At 25.9% G+C, this 15,053-nt stretch overlaps 1 protein-coding gene across 1 annotated transcript; it reads left to right on the plus strand.

Annotated features, from left to right (window-relative positions):
* The first annotated feature begins 6,221 nt into the window (after positions 1–6,221).
* Positions 6,222–11,361, plus strand: LOC131172048 (ankyrin repeat-containing protein At5g02620-like). The gene is made up of 5 exons (XM_058132992.1): positions 6,222–6,888; positions 7,507–8,018; positions 9,792–10,600; positions 10,717–10,887; positions 11,033–11,361. The coding sequence occupies exons 1-4, from the start codon at positions 6,222–6,224 to the stop codon at positions 10,832–10,834; spliced, it is 2,106 nt and encodes a 701-aa protein (XP_057988975.1). The 3' UTR covers positions 10,835–10,887; positions 11,033–11,361.
* Positions 11,362–15,053: the final 3,692 nt, after the last annotated feature.

Raw genomic sequence — 15,053 nt, forward strand, 5'->3', positions numbered from 1 at the left:
GACTCGAGAAGCTCATTTTTGAACTTCACTTACTTTACTCCTTTGAACTCCCACCACTTTGTTCGAGCTACACTATTTCTTCTAACCTTACTTGAATTGTTCATAAACTTGACATCCAAGACCACTAACCGATGTTGACTTGTTAAAGCCTCCCCCGGAATGACCTTACAATCCTTGTATAGAGCTCTATTTGTCTTCCTGGTTAAGAGGAAGTCAATTTGGCTTCTATGTTGCCCACTTTTGAAAGTCACTAAATGTGACTCTCTTTTTATAAAGTAGGTATTTGCTAGTATTAGGTCGTATGCCATAGCAAAATCCAAAATGTTTTTTCCCTCCTCATTTCGGTTGCCAAATTCAAAACCTCCATGAACATTCTCATAACCTTGTCTATCACTTCCTACATGTCCATTTAAATCTCCACCGATGAAAACATTCTCTTTATTCGGTATGCTTTGCATTAGATCATCCATATCTTCCCAAAACCTTTGTTTACTCTCACTATCTAGTCCTATTTGTGGGGCATAAGTACTAACTATATTTATTATTTCTTCTTCTACTACTAGCTTTACTAGTATAATTTTATCTTCTACTCTTTTTCACAGCTATTATAACGTCTTTCATTATCCTGTCTATGATTATGCCCACACCGTTCTTATTTATCTCCTTTCCGGTAAACTACAGTTTATACCCTGAATTACCCACTTCCTTACTTTTCTCTCCTACTCATTTAGTCTCCTGAATGCAAGCAATATTCATTCTTCTCGTTTCCAAGGTATCCACAAGCTCTATTAATTTTCTTGTAAGTGATCCAATATTCCAAGTACCAACCCTGATTCTTCTCTTATCATGTTCCTTCCTAATTGATCTCCTTCTATGATATTTTCTATTATTCTCTATACCTATCTGGTGTTCTATTCCACTATCTGTTATACTATCTGTCCTATGGACTAACTTCTTTATCCACACTCGTCCATGATGTGAGAACCCTTGCTCATTTAATAGTACACTCGGGCATCAGCATAATGCGTCGTTTTCAGTGAACGCCCTACACTCTTGCATATTTCTCACTACACCAAGGCTCCGATGTAGTGCATTGTAAGTAGAGGATGCCCCAACGTTTATATCATTTGAATTCATATCATAAGATGTGACGAAGTTTTTACGCTGGTTGTCACCTACCGCAACCCTTCTCCTTTATCCGGGTTTAGGACTGGCTAAGCGCAAACTACTTAGGCGGAGTTATAGTAATAATATTAATAATTATTATTATTATTGATATATAAAAAATGACAATAATTAAAAAATCATATTAAATGAATTAATATATAATTTGCTTAATACTCTCTCTAATCAGCTGTCCATAAGATTATATAAATTGTGCTCGTATTAAATTAATAATAACTAATTATTAAATGACAACCATATAATTATACTTGATAGGGAAGTGTTGTGATTCTCCATCCCATATTAAAGACTAGCCATCTTATCCCATATTAAAGATTAGCCATGACTCATGAAAGAAAGGCCTTTGTGAATCTTTATCCCATATTAAAGATTACCCATCTTTATCTCACATTAAATATTAGCCCTGACTCATGAGAGAAAGGCTATGACTCGGGAGAGAAAAGCCAAGGTTCTGGTTGGTATATCTACTTTATGGCCATTCCCAATTAAATCAAGTCTGCAACCACACTTTTTAGTCTTTTTCCACAGTTTCACATTATAAATTTCATTTTCTTCTGTCATTTTATCTAGTCAGATATTATAATTATTTATAAAATTATTATGAGAAATTATATCTAATTTATTAAATAGCAAATTTCTTTCATTGATTGTTGTAAAATATTCATTTTATTCATGTTAAATTATACATCCAGATAAATATGATTTACATAAGGAAAAGAAAGAATTACTCATTTTAATAGATAATTACATAATTTAATAAATTATGTAATTTTTCATTCAGTCATATAATTATATCATTAAAATATGCAAATTATCTATTTTCTTATATAAATTGTTTCTAGCTAGAAAAGTGTATTTACACAAGGGAAGGGAAAAACTACTTATTTTAATAAAGCATTACATAAGATTACTATAATAAATATTAGAATTAGCGGTATTTTACAGTCGCTTTTATAAAATTAACATATAGTAATAATATAAGCAATTATTATTAATTGCACATAAAAAAGATATAATAATCATTATTGTTACCATTAATAAATTTTTAACCGCAATAATAACTTTTTTTTACAGCAATAATAAGTTTATTGTAAAATACCTATGACCATAATTTTATAATAATAAGATACATTAATTGATGTATTGCTGTTACAAACATATCACAACAAATTTTATACTTTTAGCAATAAAATTTTTGCTGTTAAATTTAACATTTATTGTAGTGGGTAGTTAATTATGCAATTTTTTTAAAATGGTTTGTAATTTTTTCATTAAAATGTGTAAATTATCCATTTTCTTAAATAAATTTTTTCCAAAATAATTATATTACTCAATACACTGATTTATATAAAGGAAGGAAATTTTGCTTATTTCACTAAAAAATCACGTAAGTAAAACAATTAATTATATAAATTTTCTTTAAATCATATAATTTTTTACGTTGAGGAGAGAGAGAAGCAAAATTGCAAAAAGATAAGAGGGAGGGAGAAATGATAAATGTTATGAATCTGTGATGGTTATAAGGTAATAATATTTTTTTTAATGTCTTTAACAAGATAATTTAGATAGAAAAAAAACTAATTAATTAACAAAATAAATATATAAAGATTTACTCATCAGAATTACTAATTACAAGGATTTACTCATTAATTATAATAAATTACAATAATTAAATAATAATTTATTGTAAATAAAATTAATTGAGTATTATAACCTGCCTTGTCATTTTTTGACCTTGAGGCATACAATTATTGTGCAATTTAAAAAATAAAAAATAAAATATAGACCTTTCATTTAATGGAGACCAAATGCAAATGTAAAGTACAAAATTTCATATTATTATAATTTTATATAAAAAATTTAAAATAAACTACTTACAATAAATTTCAAATTGAAAGATCTGATCGTATTGACAGATCATTTGAGTTAACTATTTATTGAGAAGCACACTCTATTTGGTGGTAATCTACCATTATTTAGTTATATAATTTTCTATAAGTCCGATCTGAAAACCATCAAAATTTTATTATAGTTATTTTTTGTAAAATTTTATTTTGAATTATAATAAAAAACTTAATTAAATAAAAATTTAAGTACAAATAAAATTAAAAATTTTAAATTTATATAAATTTTAAAATTAATTTAAATAATAAAATTTAAAATAAATTAATTTTTAATAATGAATTAAATTTTATCTTTTACTGCAATGATAATAAATCATTATGAATAATTTTGGCAAAGTCAATACTCTCGATAGATATATTTCACACTTTAGGGGGCCATAAATATTGGGCCAGGGGCCACCATATTAAATAATAAAATTTTGAAATTTTAGGGGTCTTGGCGCCCCGTCGATTCGTGTCTGATTATGTCTTATTTATACCCAAAAAAAAAAAAAAAATCAAACTACTTTTTTTAATAAAGCATTACATAAAGTCACTACAATAAAAAGTTAGAGTTAAAAGTAAAAACTTTTCAATGATATTAATTTTGTTATTATAAAATTAATGTATAGTAATAATATTAATAATTATTATTATTGATATATAAAAAAATAACTATAATTAAAAAATTATATTAAATAAATTAATATATAATTTACTCAATACTCTTTTTAATTTTAACATAATATTAAAATCTTATTTTTAATTATAAGTTTCAACTTTTCATAAAATTATATAAATTGAGTTTATATTAAATTAATAATAACTAATTATTAAATTATAACCATATAATAATTTACTCAATACTCTTTTTAATTTTAACATAATATTAAAATCTTATTTTTAATTATAAGTTTCAACTTTTCATAAAATTATATAAATTGAGTTTATATTAAATTAATAATAACTAATTATTAAATTATAACCATATAACTATACTTGAGCAGGAACAGGAAGTGTTATGAATCTTCATCCCGGATTAAGGATTAAAGGCCGCTGTGAATCTTTATCCCACATTAAAAATTAACCATGACTCGTGAGTGAAAGGCCATTGTGAATCATTATCCCACGTTAAAGATTAGTCATGACTCACGAGAGAAAGGCCAAAGTTGTGGTTGCTATATCTATTTTCTGGGCCATTCCCAATTAAATCAAGTCTACAACCACATCTTTTTGTCTTTTTCTATAATTCCACATTATAAATTTTCACTTTCTTTCATCTAGTTAGACATGCTGATTATTATATACACCATCATTTAATTTTATAAATATTTTATTATTTAATTTTAAAAAAAATTATAAAAAATTTAAAAAATTTTATAAAGTTTAAATTGTAGTCTTTAAATTAATTTTTAAAAATAAAAAAATTATTATCTTAAAAAAATTAAACTCAATATTAAAAATTTAATAAATTTTAAATAAATTTTTATAACATTTAATATAATAAAATATTATAATTTTTATATAAAATAATTATGTAAAAATTTAGAGCTTTGCAATAGTACTTTTTAGTAGTAATTAATTTTTATTTGTAATTTATTATTTTATTCAAATTTTATTTTTTCTATTTCTAAATGATTTTATACTGAATACCATTTATTTTTTTTTTGCCTTGACTTAGAAACAGGAAAAAAAAAATCTATATTTAAATGTAATTTATGTTTAAAAATTTCTTTATTATTAAAAATTAAAAAAGTTAAATTCTAATTCGAAACTGACTAATCTCTTCCTCTCATTCAAAGCAGAATTATTTTATTTTTATTTTTTTAATTAGAAACGAAATTTTTTCCATTTCTATTTTAAAACAGGCAAATTTTTTCATTTTATTGTCATCATTAATACCACATTAGAAATAAAATTTTTCCACTCCTAATTCAATTTTTAAAATATTCTATTTCTAATTTTTTTTTAGGTGGGAGATGTGTGATGCGCATATATTAATTCAGTGACATATGCAATTTGTTCTCCATATGATTTTATAGAGTCTGAGTTTAACAATTTTTTCCTATTTCAAAATTAAAAAAAAAAATAAAATCTGACCCATAGAGATAAAAGAAAACCACTACTACTTGCTTCAGATATCATCAGTAACATCATTGCATAGATTAATAGGAACATTAAAAAAAAAAAATGAAAATTGTTACCACTACTTGCTTCAGATATCAGTCGATAAACCACTCCTGAGCCTTAAAGGTGGCCATTGTTCTCTTGGACGGGAAATAGAAGAGGAAGAATGGAAAGAATCAATAGAATTTTATTTCAAGAAATCGAAGAAGCAAGGGAATAGGGAATTTAACCTTCCTATTAGGTCTTTGTTAATTTTTCTTTATATATATATATATATATATATATATATATATATATATATATATATATATATATATATATATACACACACACACACGCACTAAAATCAAAGTACATCTACCAGATAATTATTTATTAGAATTAATTACTCTATTAATTTAATATATATATTTATTTCAAAAATATATAAAATTTGTACCATAAAATTTTAATATTCCAAATTAAAATTTCAACTAAAAATTTTAAGAATTTTTTAAAAAAGTATTATATATTAAAATTTAATAAATTTATTTTTAATAGTTATTCATAAAATATGTTAACCTACTAATTATAATAATACATTATAATTATCATTTAAAAAATGATAATTTTATAATATATAATTAACTTATATTTAATAAAATACTGATTAAATTATAATTCCACTTTAAACTCTTAATTACCGTTTTAATAATCGAGGGGGTTTGAAAACATTGCTACGAACAATAATATCCACCAGCAAATATGGAAATTAAAAAGGCAACCTACACCAACCGGTTACAGTTTTCTTTTTTTTCTTTTTTTTTTTCCTCTTTATTGGCATTTTGGCATTAGTGCAACAAATTACGGCATTACTGCATTTAAATTAAATTAACCATGAGAGATAGGACAAGGCTCTGGTTGGTATATCTACTTTTTTTTTTTTTTAACTATTCCCAATTTAATCAAGTGCGAACCCACATTTTTTCCACAACTCCACATTATATATTCTCACCTGTGTCATCTTATCTAGGCAACTAAGCTAAAATGGCAAACTTAAATACTACTATCGAATACATTAGTGCCGATTTACACAATGCGGCAGCAGAAGGCAAGCTTGATCCATTCAAGGTTTATCAAGGTCATCTTGATAGCCTACTTACCCCTTACAAAAACACAATATTGCACGTCTACCTTAACACTCCAAGTGAAAGATCCCCCGAGTTTATAAAAGGGGTAGTTGGCATTCCATCAGGGCCGTCACTGTTATCGAAGGGCAATGACTACGGTGATACTCCGTTGCACATTGCAGCAAGGTACGGGCATGCTGATGCAGCAAAAGAACTAATCGAACAGGCAAAGGCTTCAACACACAATGAAATAGATTTAGAGGGCGGAGAAGGGCCAAGAGAGAGTGAAATGGCAGCAGTGAGGAAGATGTTAAGGATGACAAATAAAAATAAAGAAACGGCCTTGCATGAGGCTGCACGAAATAAAAAAAGTCTGGGTGTCGTCAAAGAAATATTGAGTTATGAAGCTCGTGATGAGTTTACATATTCTGCCAATGATTATGGGGAAACTCCGCTTTACCTAGCTGCTAAAAATGGATGCGAAGAGATAGTCTCCGAACTATTAAAAAATCTCAAGTCACTGCATTACGATGGCCCCAATGGTAGAACAGCTTTACATGCGGCAGCAATGCACAACCACATCGGTAAGTATGATATTCAAATGTGCTAAAGAATTATTTAATTTTATAAAAAAGTATAATATAATTTTAATTATAGAAAAATTATTGTTTTTCATTTAAAAAATTATTATTTTTTTTATAAAGAGCAAAACTAGAAAGCAAATTAAAGCTTCTACTATTTTTTCAAATCTTAGTTAAATTTAAAAAAATTGACACAATTAAACATAATTTTATTTTTTTAATTTTTTTAAAACTTTTATAGAAAACTACTATAATTTTCCATAAGTGAACATGCCCTTAAATTTTTCATATTTTGTCCTTTAAGCCTTCAATATTACTTTGTGTTTATTATTAAGTTTCCATACACTAATAATAATAATAATAATAATAATAATAATAATAATAATAACTTTAAACAGCAAGTTGTCTTTAATGTTAAAAGATAATAAAAATTTAATTTAAAAAAAGTTAATTAGCAAGAATTAATGATATTAAAATCTAATTATTGTTATGGAAAATTTAAAAATAAAGAGAAATAATTAATTACCAATTTATAATTAAAAAAAAAAACGTAATAATCAATAAAGGATTTTGATATTATAGTACTATGAATTTAATTTGGTCTTGTTTACTCTCTTCCAGAAATAACAGACGAGCTATTGCAGAAACAGAGTAACTTGGCAAAAGCAACAGATGAAAAAGGTTGGACTCCACTTCACTATGCTGCATATAAAGGTTATACTTCAGTGGTCCAAAGGCTGTTAGAGAAGGATAAATCTACTGCTTATATTGCCGATAAATATCAAAAGAGGACAGCTCTTCACATTGCAACCTGTCGAGGATTTCAAGACATAATGGAAGAGATCATTTCTAAATTTCCAGGTTGCTGCGAACTTATCGACATTAAAGGTTGGAATGTTCTTCACTATGCGGTGATTAGCAAAAGTAGTGAGGTATTGAAAGCAGCAATTCAACATTCATCGTTGATTTACCTTTTAAATGGGAAAGATATTAAAGGGAATACGCCTGTCCATCTATATAAGGCTTATCATCCTCGTTTGTCTTCTTTCATACGAAAAGGAGATACTGATATGTTCACCTATTGGACAGAACTGCACAATCAAATCCCTGCTAGATACATTTCCTCAAAGAAGGTCAGCCAACTAAAATCTATCTCATCGTAATACAGATATTATTTTTTTGGTTCTTCGTGGAGCAAAACATGATATGAACTAACTATACTTCTTTTTTCCCCCTCTGTTTCCTGTTTTCTTTTAATCACTACAATAGTGAGAACTTCACAATATTAATGAATGCGAGGAATCAAATCCAATACTCTATATACTCTGCACCCTTTAAAAAAAATTAAAAATTCTAAACTTGAGCCTTTTAATAATAATAACAATAATAATAAGCGAATTTATAAACGAATAATAATGCCTTATTAATCTTTTATGTTATTTATAATATTAAATAGAATTTTTATTTCACAAAAATATAATTAAGCTGCAAATTAAAAAAAATAAAAACATTGACAATAACCACAACAACTAACTCTTAGTCTCAAATTAGTTGGGTTGATTTTATAGATCATTTTTTGCCATTTGGCTCTGTTAGACACCAAGTCTATATCAATTTTCAAGGCATATAAGTACTTTAATACTGCTTCCCTCCATGTTTTTTTAGATCATCCCTTCCCCCTTCTCACTTCTTCCACTACTATTTATCACACTTCTGTATTAGGGCTTCGATTCTTTATATCATAAGAGATATTAGAGTTTTATGCTAACTGTCAACCTATTGCAACCCTCCTCCTTTATCTGAACTTTGACTAGCTATCTTTACTATTCTAAGCTCCCATAGGCAGAGTTTTTTTTTTTTTCTTAAGTAGTACTATTTTTAGTATATATATATATATATATATATATATATATATATATATATATATATATATAGATGGTTGTTGATTTTTTGTGTTGATTTGGGTTTTTTTTTATCTGTATTTTTTTTTATTTGAAATCCGGAGATTTATTCTTGATAAATTTCTGTTGAGGTTGGTTTTTTATCTGTAATGCATTTCTGTTTTATCTTTATTAGTGTTGAGTTGGGTTTTTTTTATCTGGTTTGGTTTGAAATCCTGAAGATTTATGCTTGATAAATGTCTATTCTGTTCTGTTTTGGTAATTGATAGACCGATTTGATTATCAATAGTTAGTTCGATTTTATTTGGTTAGTTCTTTACTTCAATTTATTTCGATTTTTTAAAAAATATATTTTAGTATTTTAATTTATTTAGTTCGTATCTATTCGGAATTGACCTGTTGCACACTCCTTGATTGAGAAGTTGTGAATTGAATAAAGAAATACATTATTAAATTTATATGTTTAAGAAAAAAATACAAAAAACATAATAACAATCTAATCACATACGAATTTCTAATTAATAAATTTGAAAATTTATCAATATTCCTATTTGTGATCAATAGACGTCCAATTATGTGATAATTACTGTATATTTCAATTGGTTTCAAACTCAAAATTCCCAAACAAGATTCAATTCCATTCTATTATAATATGGTCCATTATGTTAAATTTGCAGAATTATAAAGAAGATTTTTTGTTTTTAATTTATTTGAGTTGGAAGGAGTTTAAATTCAAAAATTTATAGTATTGGAGATGATCCAATACTATTGAGATACATCTTATTGCTAAGTAAAGAAATCTTTTAACTAATTATTATATTTTTCACATATTTTAAAGCAAATAATAATTAATCCAGAAAACTTTCTTTTAAGTTTTGAGAAAATATATTGAATCGAGTAATGCAAAAGTGGTATAAATGATTTGAGAAATAGTACAAAAGAAATGACATTTTATTTTGCTTCTAATTATTTTTCAAGGTAACTAATATTCTTAAAGTGTTGCAGAATGAAATTTTAGAATGGATGAAAGACCTTGGCACTGGACCATTGGGTGAAATTCAGAATGAACAGGGCACTGAATCATTGAGAGAAATTCAGAATGAAAAAGGCAATGAACCACTGGGGGAAGTCCAGAATGAAAAAGGCACTGAAGCATCGAAGGAAATCAAGAATGAAAAAGGCACTACACCACTGGGGAAAATACAAAGTGAAAAAGCCACTGGACCATATGAGGAAATTCATAATGGAAAAGAAGAAGATAGGAGAAAAAAAAATATGATAGGCCGATTTGAAGAAGCCAAAGACTCTCATTTGGTGGCTGCAGCACTTATAGCAACAGTATCCTTTGCCGCAGTGTTCACAATACCCGGTGGTTATATAAGTGATGAAAATAATTTAATGAAGGGAACTCCTATCTTAAGCAAAAGTCCGGCTTTTAAAGCATTTATCATATCAGATACCATAGCTATGATTTTATCTACTTGTTCCGTCTTTATCCACTTTATGTTGGTGATTTTGGGATATGTGGAAATATACTATTGGTTAATAAGATGTGCCATCAGTTGCCTCTTCTATGCAATGATAGCAATGGTGATTACATTTGTGACAGGCACTTGTGCAGTTCTATCAACTTCTATAGGGTTTGGCATTTCCGTCATCGGATTGGGCTTCTTCCTCTTGTTATTTTACTCCATCATAAGGGTGACAATTAATTTATTTGAAGATGATGATGATGATGATGACGACGACGACGACGACGGCGGCAACGATGGTGATATATTTACCAAACAACAAAGACAAAAAATAATAACTTTGTAAGTATATATATATATATATATATATATATATATATATATATATATATATATATTTAATTTCGTTATTTTTTTTCATGATTTTAACATTTTTTTTTTTATATTTACTATTGAAGCTCTTGGCTGACTGGCGGGATTTTCTGGTTGGGCTTCTTGGTCATTCTCCTTTATTGCCTTCTTCAAGATTTGATTGACAAGATCAAAGAGTGGCTGAAGAAGTCAGTCAACCTATAATTAGATCCCAGGAAAGGAGATACATGCTTGCTGTATCTTCGTGGCATGCAAATGTAAATGTTTGTTATGATGCGTGTATATATATATATATATATATATATATATATATATATATATATATATACACTTTAATTTGGTTATTATTTTTTTCATGATTTTAACAATTTTTTTTTTATATATATATTTATACTATTGAAGCTCTTGGCTGACTGGCGGGATTATCTGGTTGGGCTTCTTGGTCATTAGCCTTTATTTTTGGCTTCAAGATTTGATTGACAAGATCAAAGAGTGGCTGAAGAAGTAAGTCAACCTATAATTAAATCCCAGGAAAAGGAGATACATGCTTGTTTTATCTTCGTGGTATGTAAATGTAAATGTTTGCTATGATGTGTTATTGATTTAGTTTTGAGTTTTATTAGGCTAATTTATTGCCTAAAGGCGGATACTCATTAGCCTTATGGCATATGGGTGGCATGTAATGTCTTTTTATTTTACTTCATGCATATATTTACTAAGACCTTTTTTTCTTTTCACGTGCGTTATACATGCAAACACAATCTTATATAATTATATAAGTATATAAATATATTTAATTTATGACAATTATATTTTATATACGGATTTTATCCTTTAATGTAGCTGTAAACATATAAATATTTAAAACTTATAAAATGATATTATAATTTTTAAGAAGAAATTGTCAAAACTTATCTAAAGAGAAGGATCAAGAAAAATAAAGTTTTTTAGCTGTGAATTTTTATTGTCATTCAACAAACTTGAATTAAGGATATATTTGAATTTCCACCACCATTGATTATATTAACATGAGTTACTTATAAATTCTATATGGAAAATAGCAATCTAATTTTAAGAATTAGCAAAATATTAATATCATATAATACTAAAAAATTATCATTTAGTTTAATTTCAAAGTCTTATAAAAAAAATTAAATTTCAAAATCTTAGGTCTCTTGTGAGTTTCAACTGAAATAGAGGAGTTAGTAGCAATGTCATGAATGAATTTTGTAATGAAAATAAAATTTAATTTTATATAATATGGATTTTTTTTTCTTATCAATGAATTTTTATTTTATTTTTTCTGTAATTAACGTGTGTTGCTTGTTATTGTTCTCATCACACATACTTGTGAAATTTAATTTTTTATATATAACTTTCTATTAATTTTTTATATGTGATATAATATTATCATAATATTATAAATATGATATTTAATTATTTAATTAAAATATTAATTTTAATGTTATTTTAATTAATTGTATAGATAAAAAATTTAATTAATTTAAAATTATATATATTATATTTTTCATTGGATCACATTTTTATGAAAGTTTTGTGTTATATATAATAATAACATAACTGCTAACTTAAATTTAATATAATAAAAAATAAATATAATAATAAGTTTTAAAATATAAATAGGTGAAGATATTTAAAAATTAAAATAAATTAATAAAAAATGTAAGTTAGCCTATCGAATTAAATTTATTCAAACTTTGTTATTTTATTTTTTTTATAAATTTGATTTGCCTAATGAAGTTGTATAGTTAGATTAATGTGAAAGAAAATTATTTATAAAATTAAAAAATAAGATAATTTTTAAAATATATTTTATAATTTAGTGCATTATCATTATAAAATTATCAATTTCATTGTATTGATATCTTGAAGTTTTATATTATCATATTATTTAATACAAATAATTTTAAAATCTATTTAATTTATTTAAAAAGTTTTTTTTTTATTTTTTTTAAATTATAGATTATGTTATCTATGTTATAAGTACATTATAGATTAAAATATAAATATAAATTTAATCATGTATTTTTATTTAATTTATATTAATTATATAATTGCTACTCTCAAAATAGTTATTTTTTTTTTTTATTTTTATCTTTCTCTTATTTTTATTATTTTAAAAATCTAAAACATAACAACTTAAAATTAATATTGAGGGGATGATGCAATCATGAGAGCACCAAGTTTCAAGGAAATTCTTCAAGGAATGATTCAAGTAGAGATTAATAGGCTTGACATGCTCAAAGAGCTCAAATGGATAATTCTGGTTCAAGTGTGCATAAATGGAATTGATAAGCTTAGTATGCTTAAGGAACTCAATTCGATAATTTTGGTTCAATTATGTGTGATTAGAATTCAACATATACAAGGCCAAACATATTTGTCTTCCAAGTGCCAAGAAATGCCAAGAAATTCCTCTAAATCATTACAATCATTCAAGGGTGTAGAATACTTCACCCCTGGCCATTAGATGTACACACCTAGCTATGAGATAGCCATGGGAACCAAAGGAGGCGCACCATTACCCATGAGAAGCTTGGAGGGCGCACGCTTGGCCATGGGAATTCCTAGAAGATGCACCACCAGCCATGAGATGTGATTGGGAGCTCTTTTGGTCAGAAAATCTTGTGGTTAGGTGAGGGAGTTCAGCATAAGTGCACCAATGCTTGTGAGATTTGCTAGAAGACTAATTTCTTGGTTATTTTGTAATTTCTTTACATTTTATTAGGCAACAATCGCTATAAATATATATATTTTTCTTCATTTTTGAGAGAACAACTTGAATTTTGATATTTTAATGGTTTTATCCATTGTTGGAAGAATTCTCTCCTTGGTTTTGAATGAACTAAATTTGACACTATTAGTAAGACTAATCCATTTGTTAAGTTTTAATTCTGATATAGTTTTCTACAATAATGTTGGTACTGAGTTATGAATCATTGATTTCCTATTGATTTATTCTTTATTTTCTATCACTTGTTGATATTGGGTCAAGTTTAGTCATTAGAAGACATCTTGATTCCTGCTTGGTTTTCCACCACAAGCTGGTATTGGATCAAGTGAATTTTTGGTGTTTGAACCTATTTTGTAGCAATCTTAGAAATACATTAAATTGACTGTGGATTTCATGGCAAAGTCCTCTAGAATTTGCAGCAGCGCAGCATAACTTTTCATATACATATATGCAAAAATATAATTAGGCTTTCTTATAACCTTATGGTCAAAATCATCAACTTGCCTAAGATTAACTAATAAATTAAAATAAAAAAATATATTCATGCACATAAAGATAATAACAAATTATAATTAATCTACATTTAAAATAAATAAATCCAAGAAAATAAGATCTCATACAATCACATGTAAAATGCACTTTTTATGTAATAATGATATTAATCTTCTCAAATATTGATGCAACAATATTAAATATGAAAAAATAGGAAAATCAATTTGTCTTAGGCTATATAAATATCATTGAACTTATAAGGATATTGATTTCATTTGATATTGGAAATAATAATAAAATTTTAATGATTACATTCACACGAAACTACCTTCATAAAAATAATACCTGTGATATAAAAAAATTAAAAAATTTAAAGATTTATAAATAGATTTGATCAGTTGGAGAGAAAAAGACACATAAAAATGTAGTGAATAAAGAAATTAAAGAAATATATAAGTCAAAGTTAATTAAACTTGAATTTTATTATACAAAAATAGAGTGTGTAAATGTAAAAGTTATCCGTTACAGATATTAAAAAAAAGCTACAACTTTATAACAAATAAAATATTTGTCATTGATAATATTAGAATTTTATATTTGTAGATATAAATATAAATTTTTTTATTTGATTAGATTTTAATTTTTTATAACAATTTATAATAATTTTAAGTAAATAACTTTTTTAATAATAATTATATAATTTAACATTATAAGTTTGTAAACATTTAGAGCAATTAAAAAAATAAATTACTACAAGTAAGATTTGGTTAATGAACCACTCTGAACCTTAAAGGTGGCAATTGTTCTCTTGGAATGGAAATAGAAGAAAATGATAAATGAACAAGATTAGTTTGAACAAAAATAACAAGATTGATATCAAAAGACAACCCATAAAAATATTAGTATCAAAAGAAAGCCCATGAAAAGACTGGTATCAAAAAATAACAATTGATATTAAAAATAGGAAGATTGGTATTTAAAAATAATAATAATAAAAAAAAAAAAGAAAGTCCATAGAGAGATTTTTTTTTTATCCAAGGTATGAGTAACGGCGAGAGGTTGCTATTAACAAAAAAAAGCAAGATTGATATCAAAAGAAAACCATTAAACGATAGGCATAAAAAAAGAGTAAGATTTATTTCTAAAATAGGAAACCCATAAAAAGATAGGCATCAA

The sequence above is a fragment of the Hevea brasiliensis genome, chromosome 13 (genome assembly GCF_030052815.1).
Source record: "Hevea brasiliensis isolate MT/VB/25A 57/8 chromosome 13, ASM3005281v1, whole genome shotgun sequence".
NCBI classification, from domain to species: Eukaryota; Viridiplantae; Streptophyta; class Magnoliopsida; order Malpighiales; family Euphorbiaceae; genus Hevea; species Hevea brasiliensis.

Excerpts from the sequence above, each read along its gene's own strand:
- LOC131172048 (XM_058132992.1), top strand. The coding sequence starts at position 6,222 with ATGGCAAACTTAAATACTACTATCGAATACATTAGTGCCGATTTACAC. Across the intron at positions 6,889-7,506 it reads AGCAATGCACAACCACATCG|AAATAACAGACGAGCTATTG; the intron begins GTAAGTATGATA and ends ACTCTCTTCCAG. Across the intron at positions 8,019-9,791 it reads GATACATTTCCTCAAAGAAG|AATGAAATTTTAGAATGGAT; the intron begins GTCAGCCAACTA and ends AAAGTGTTGCAG.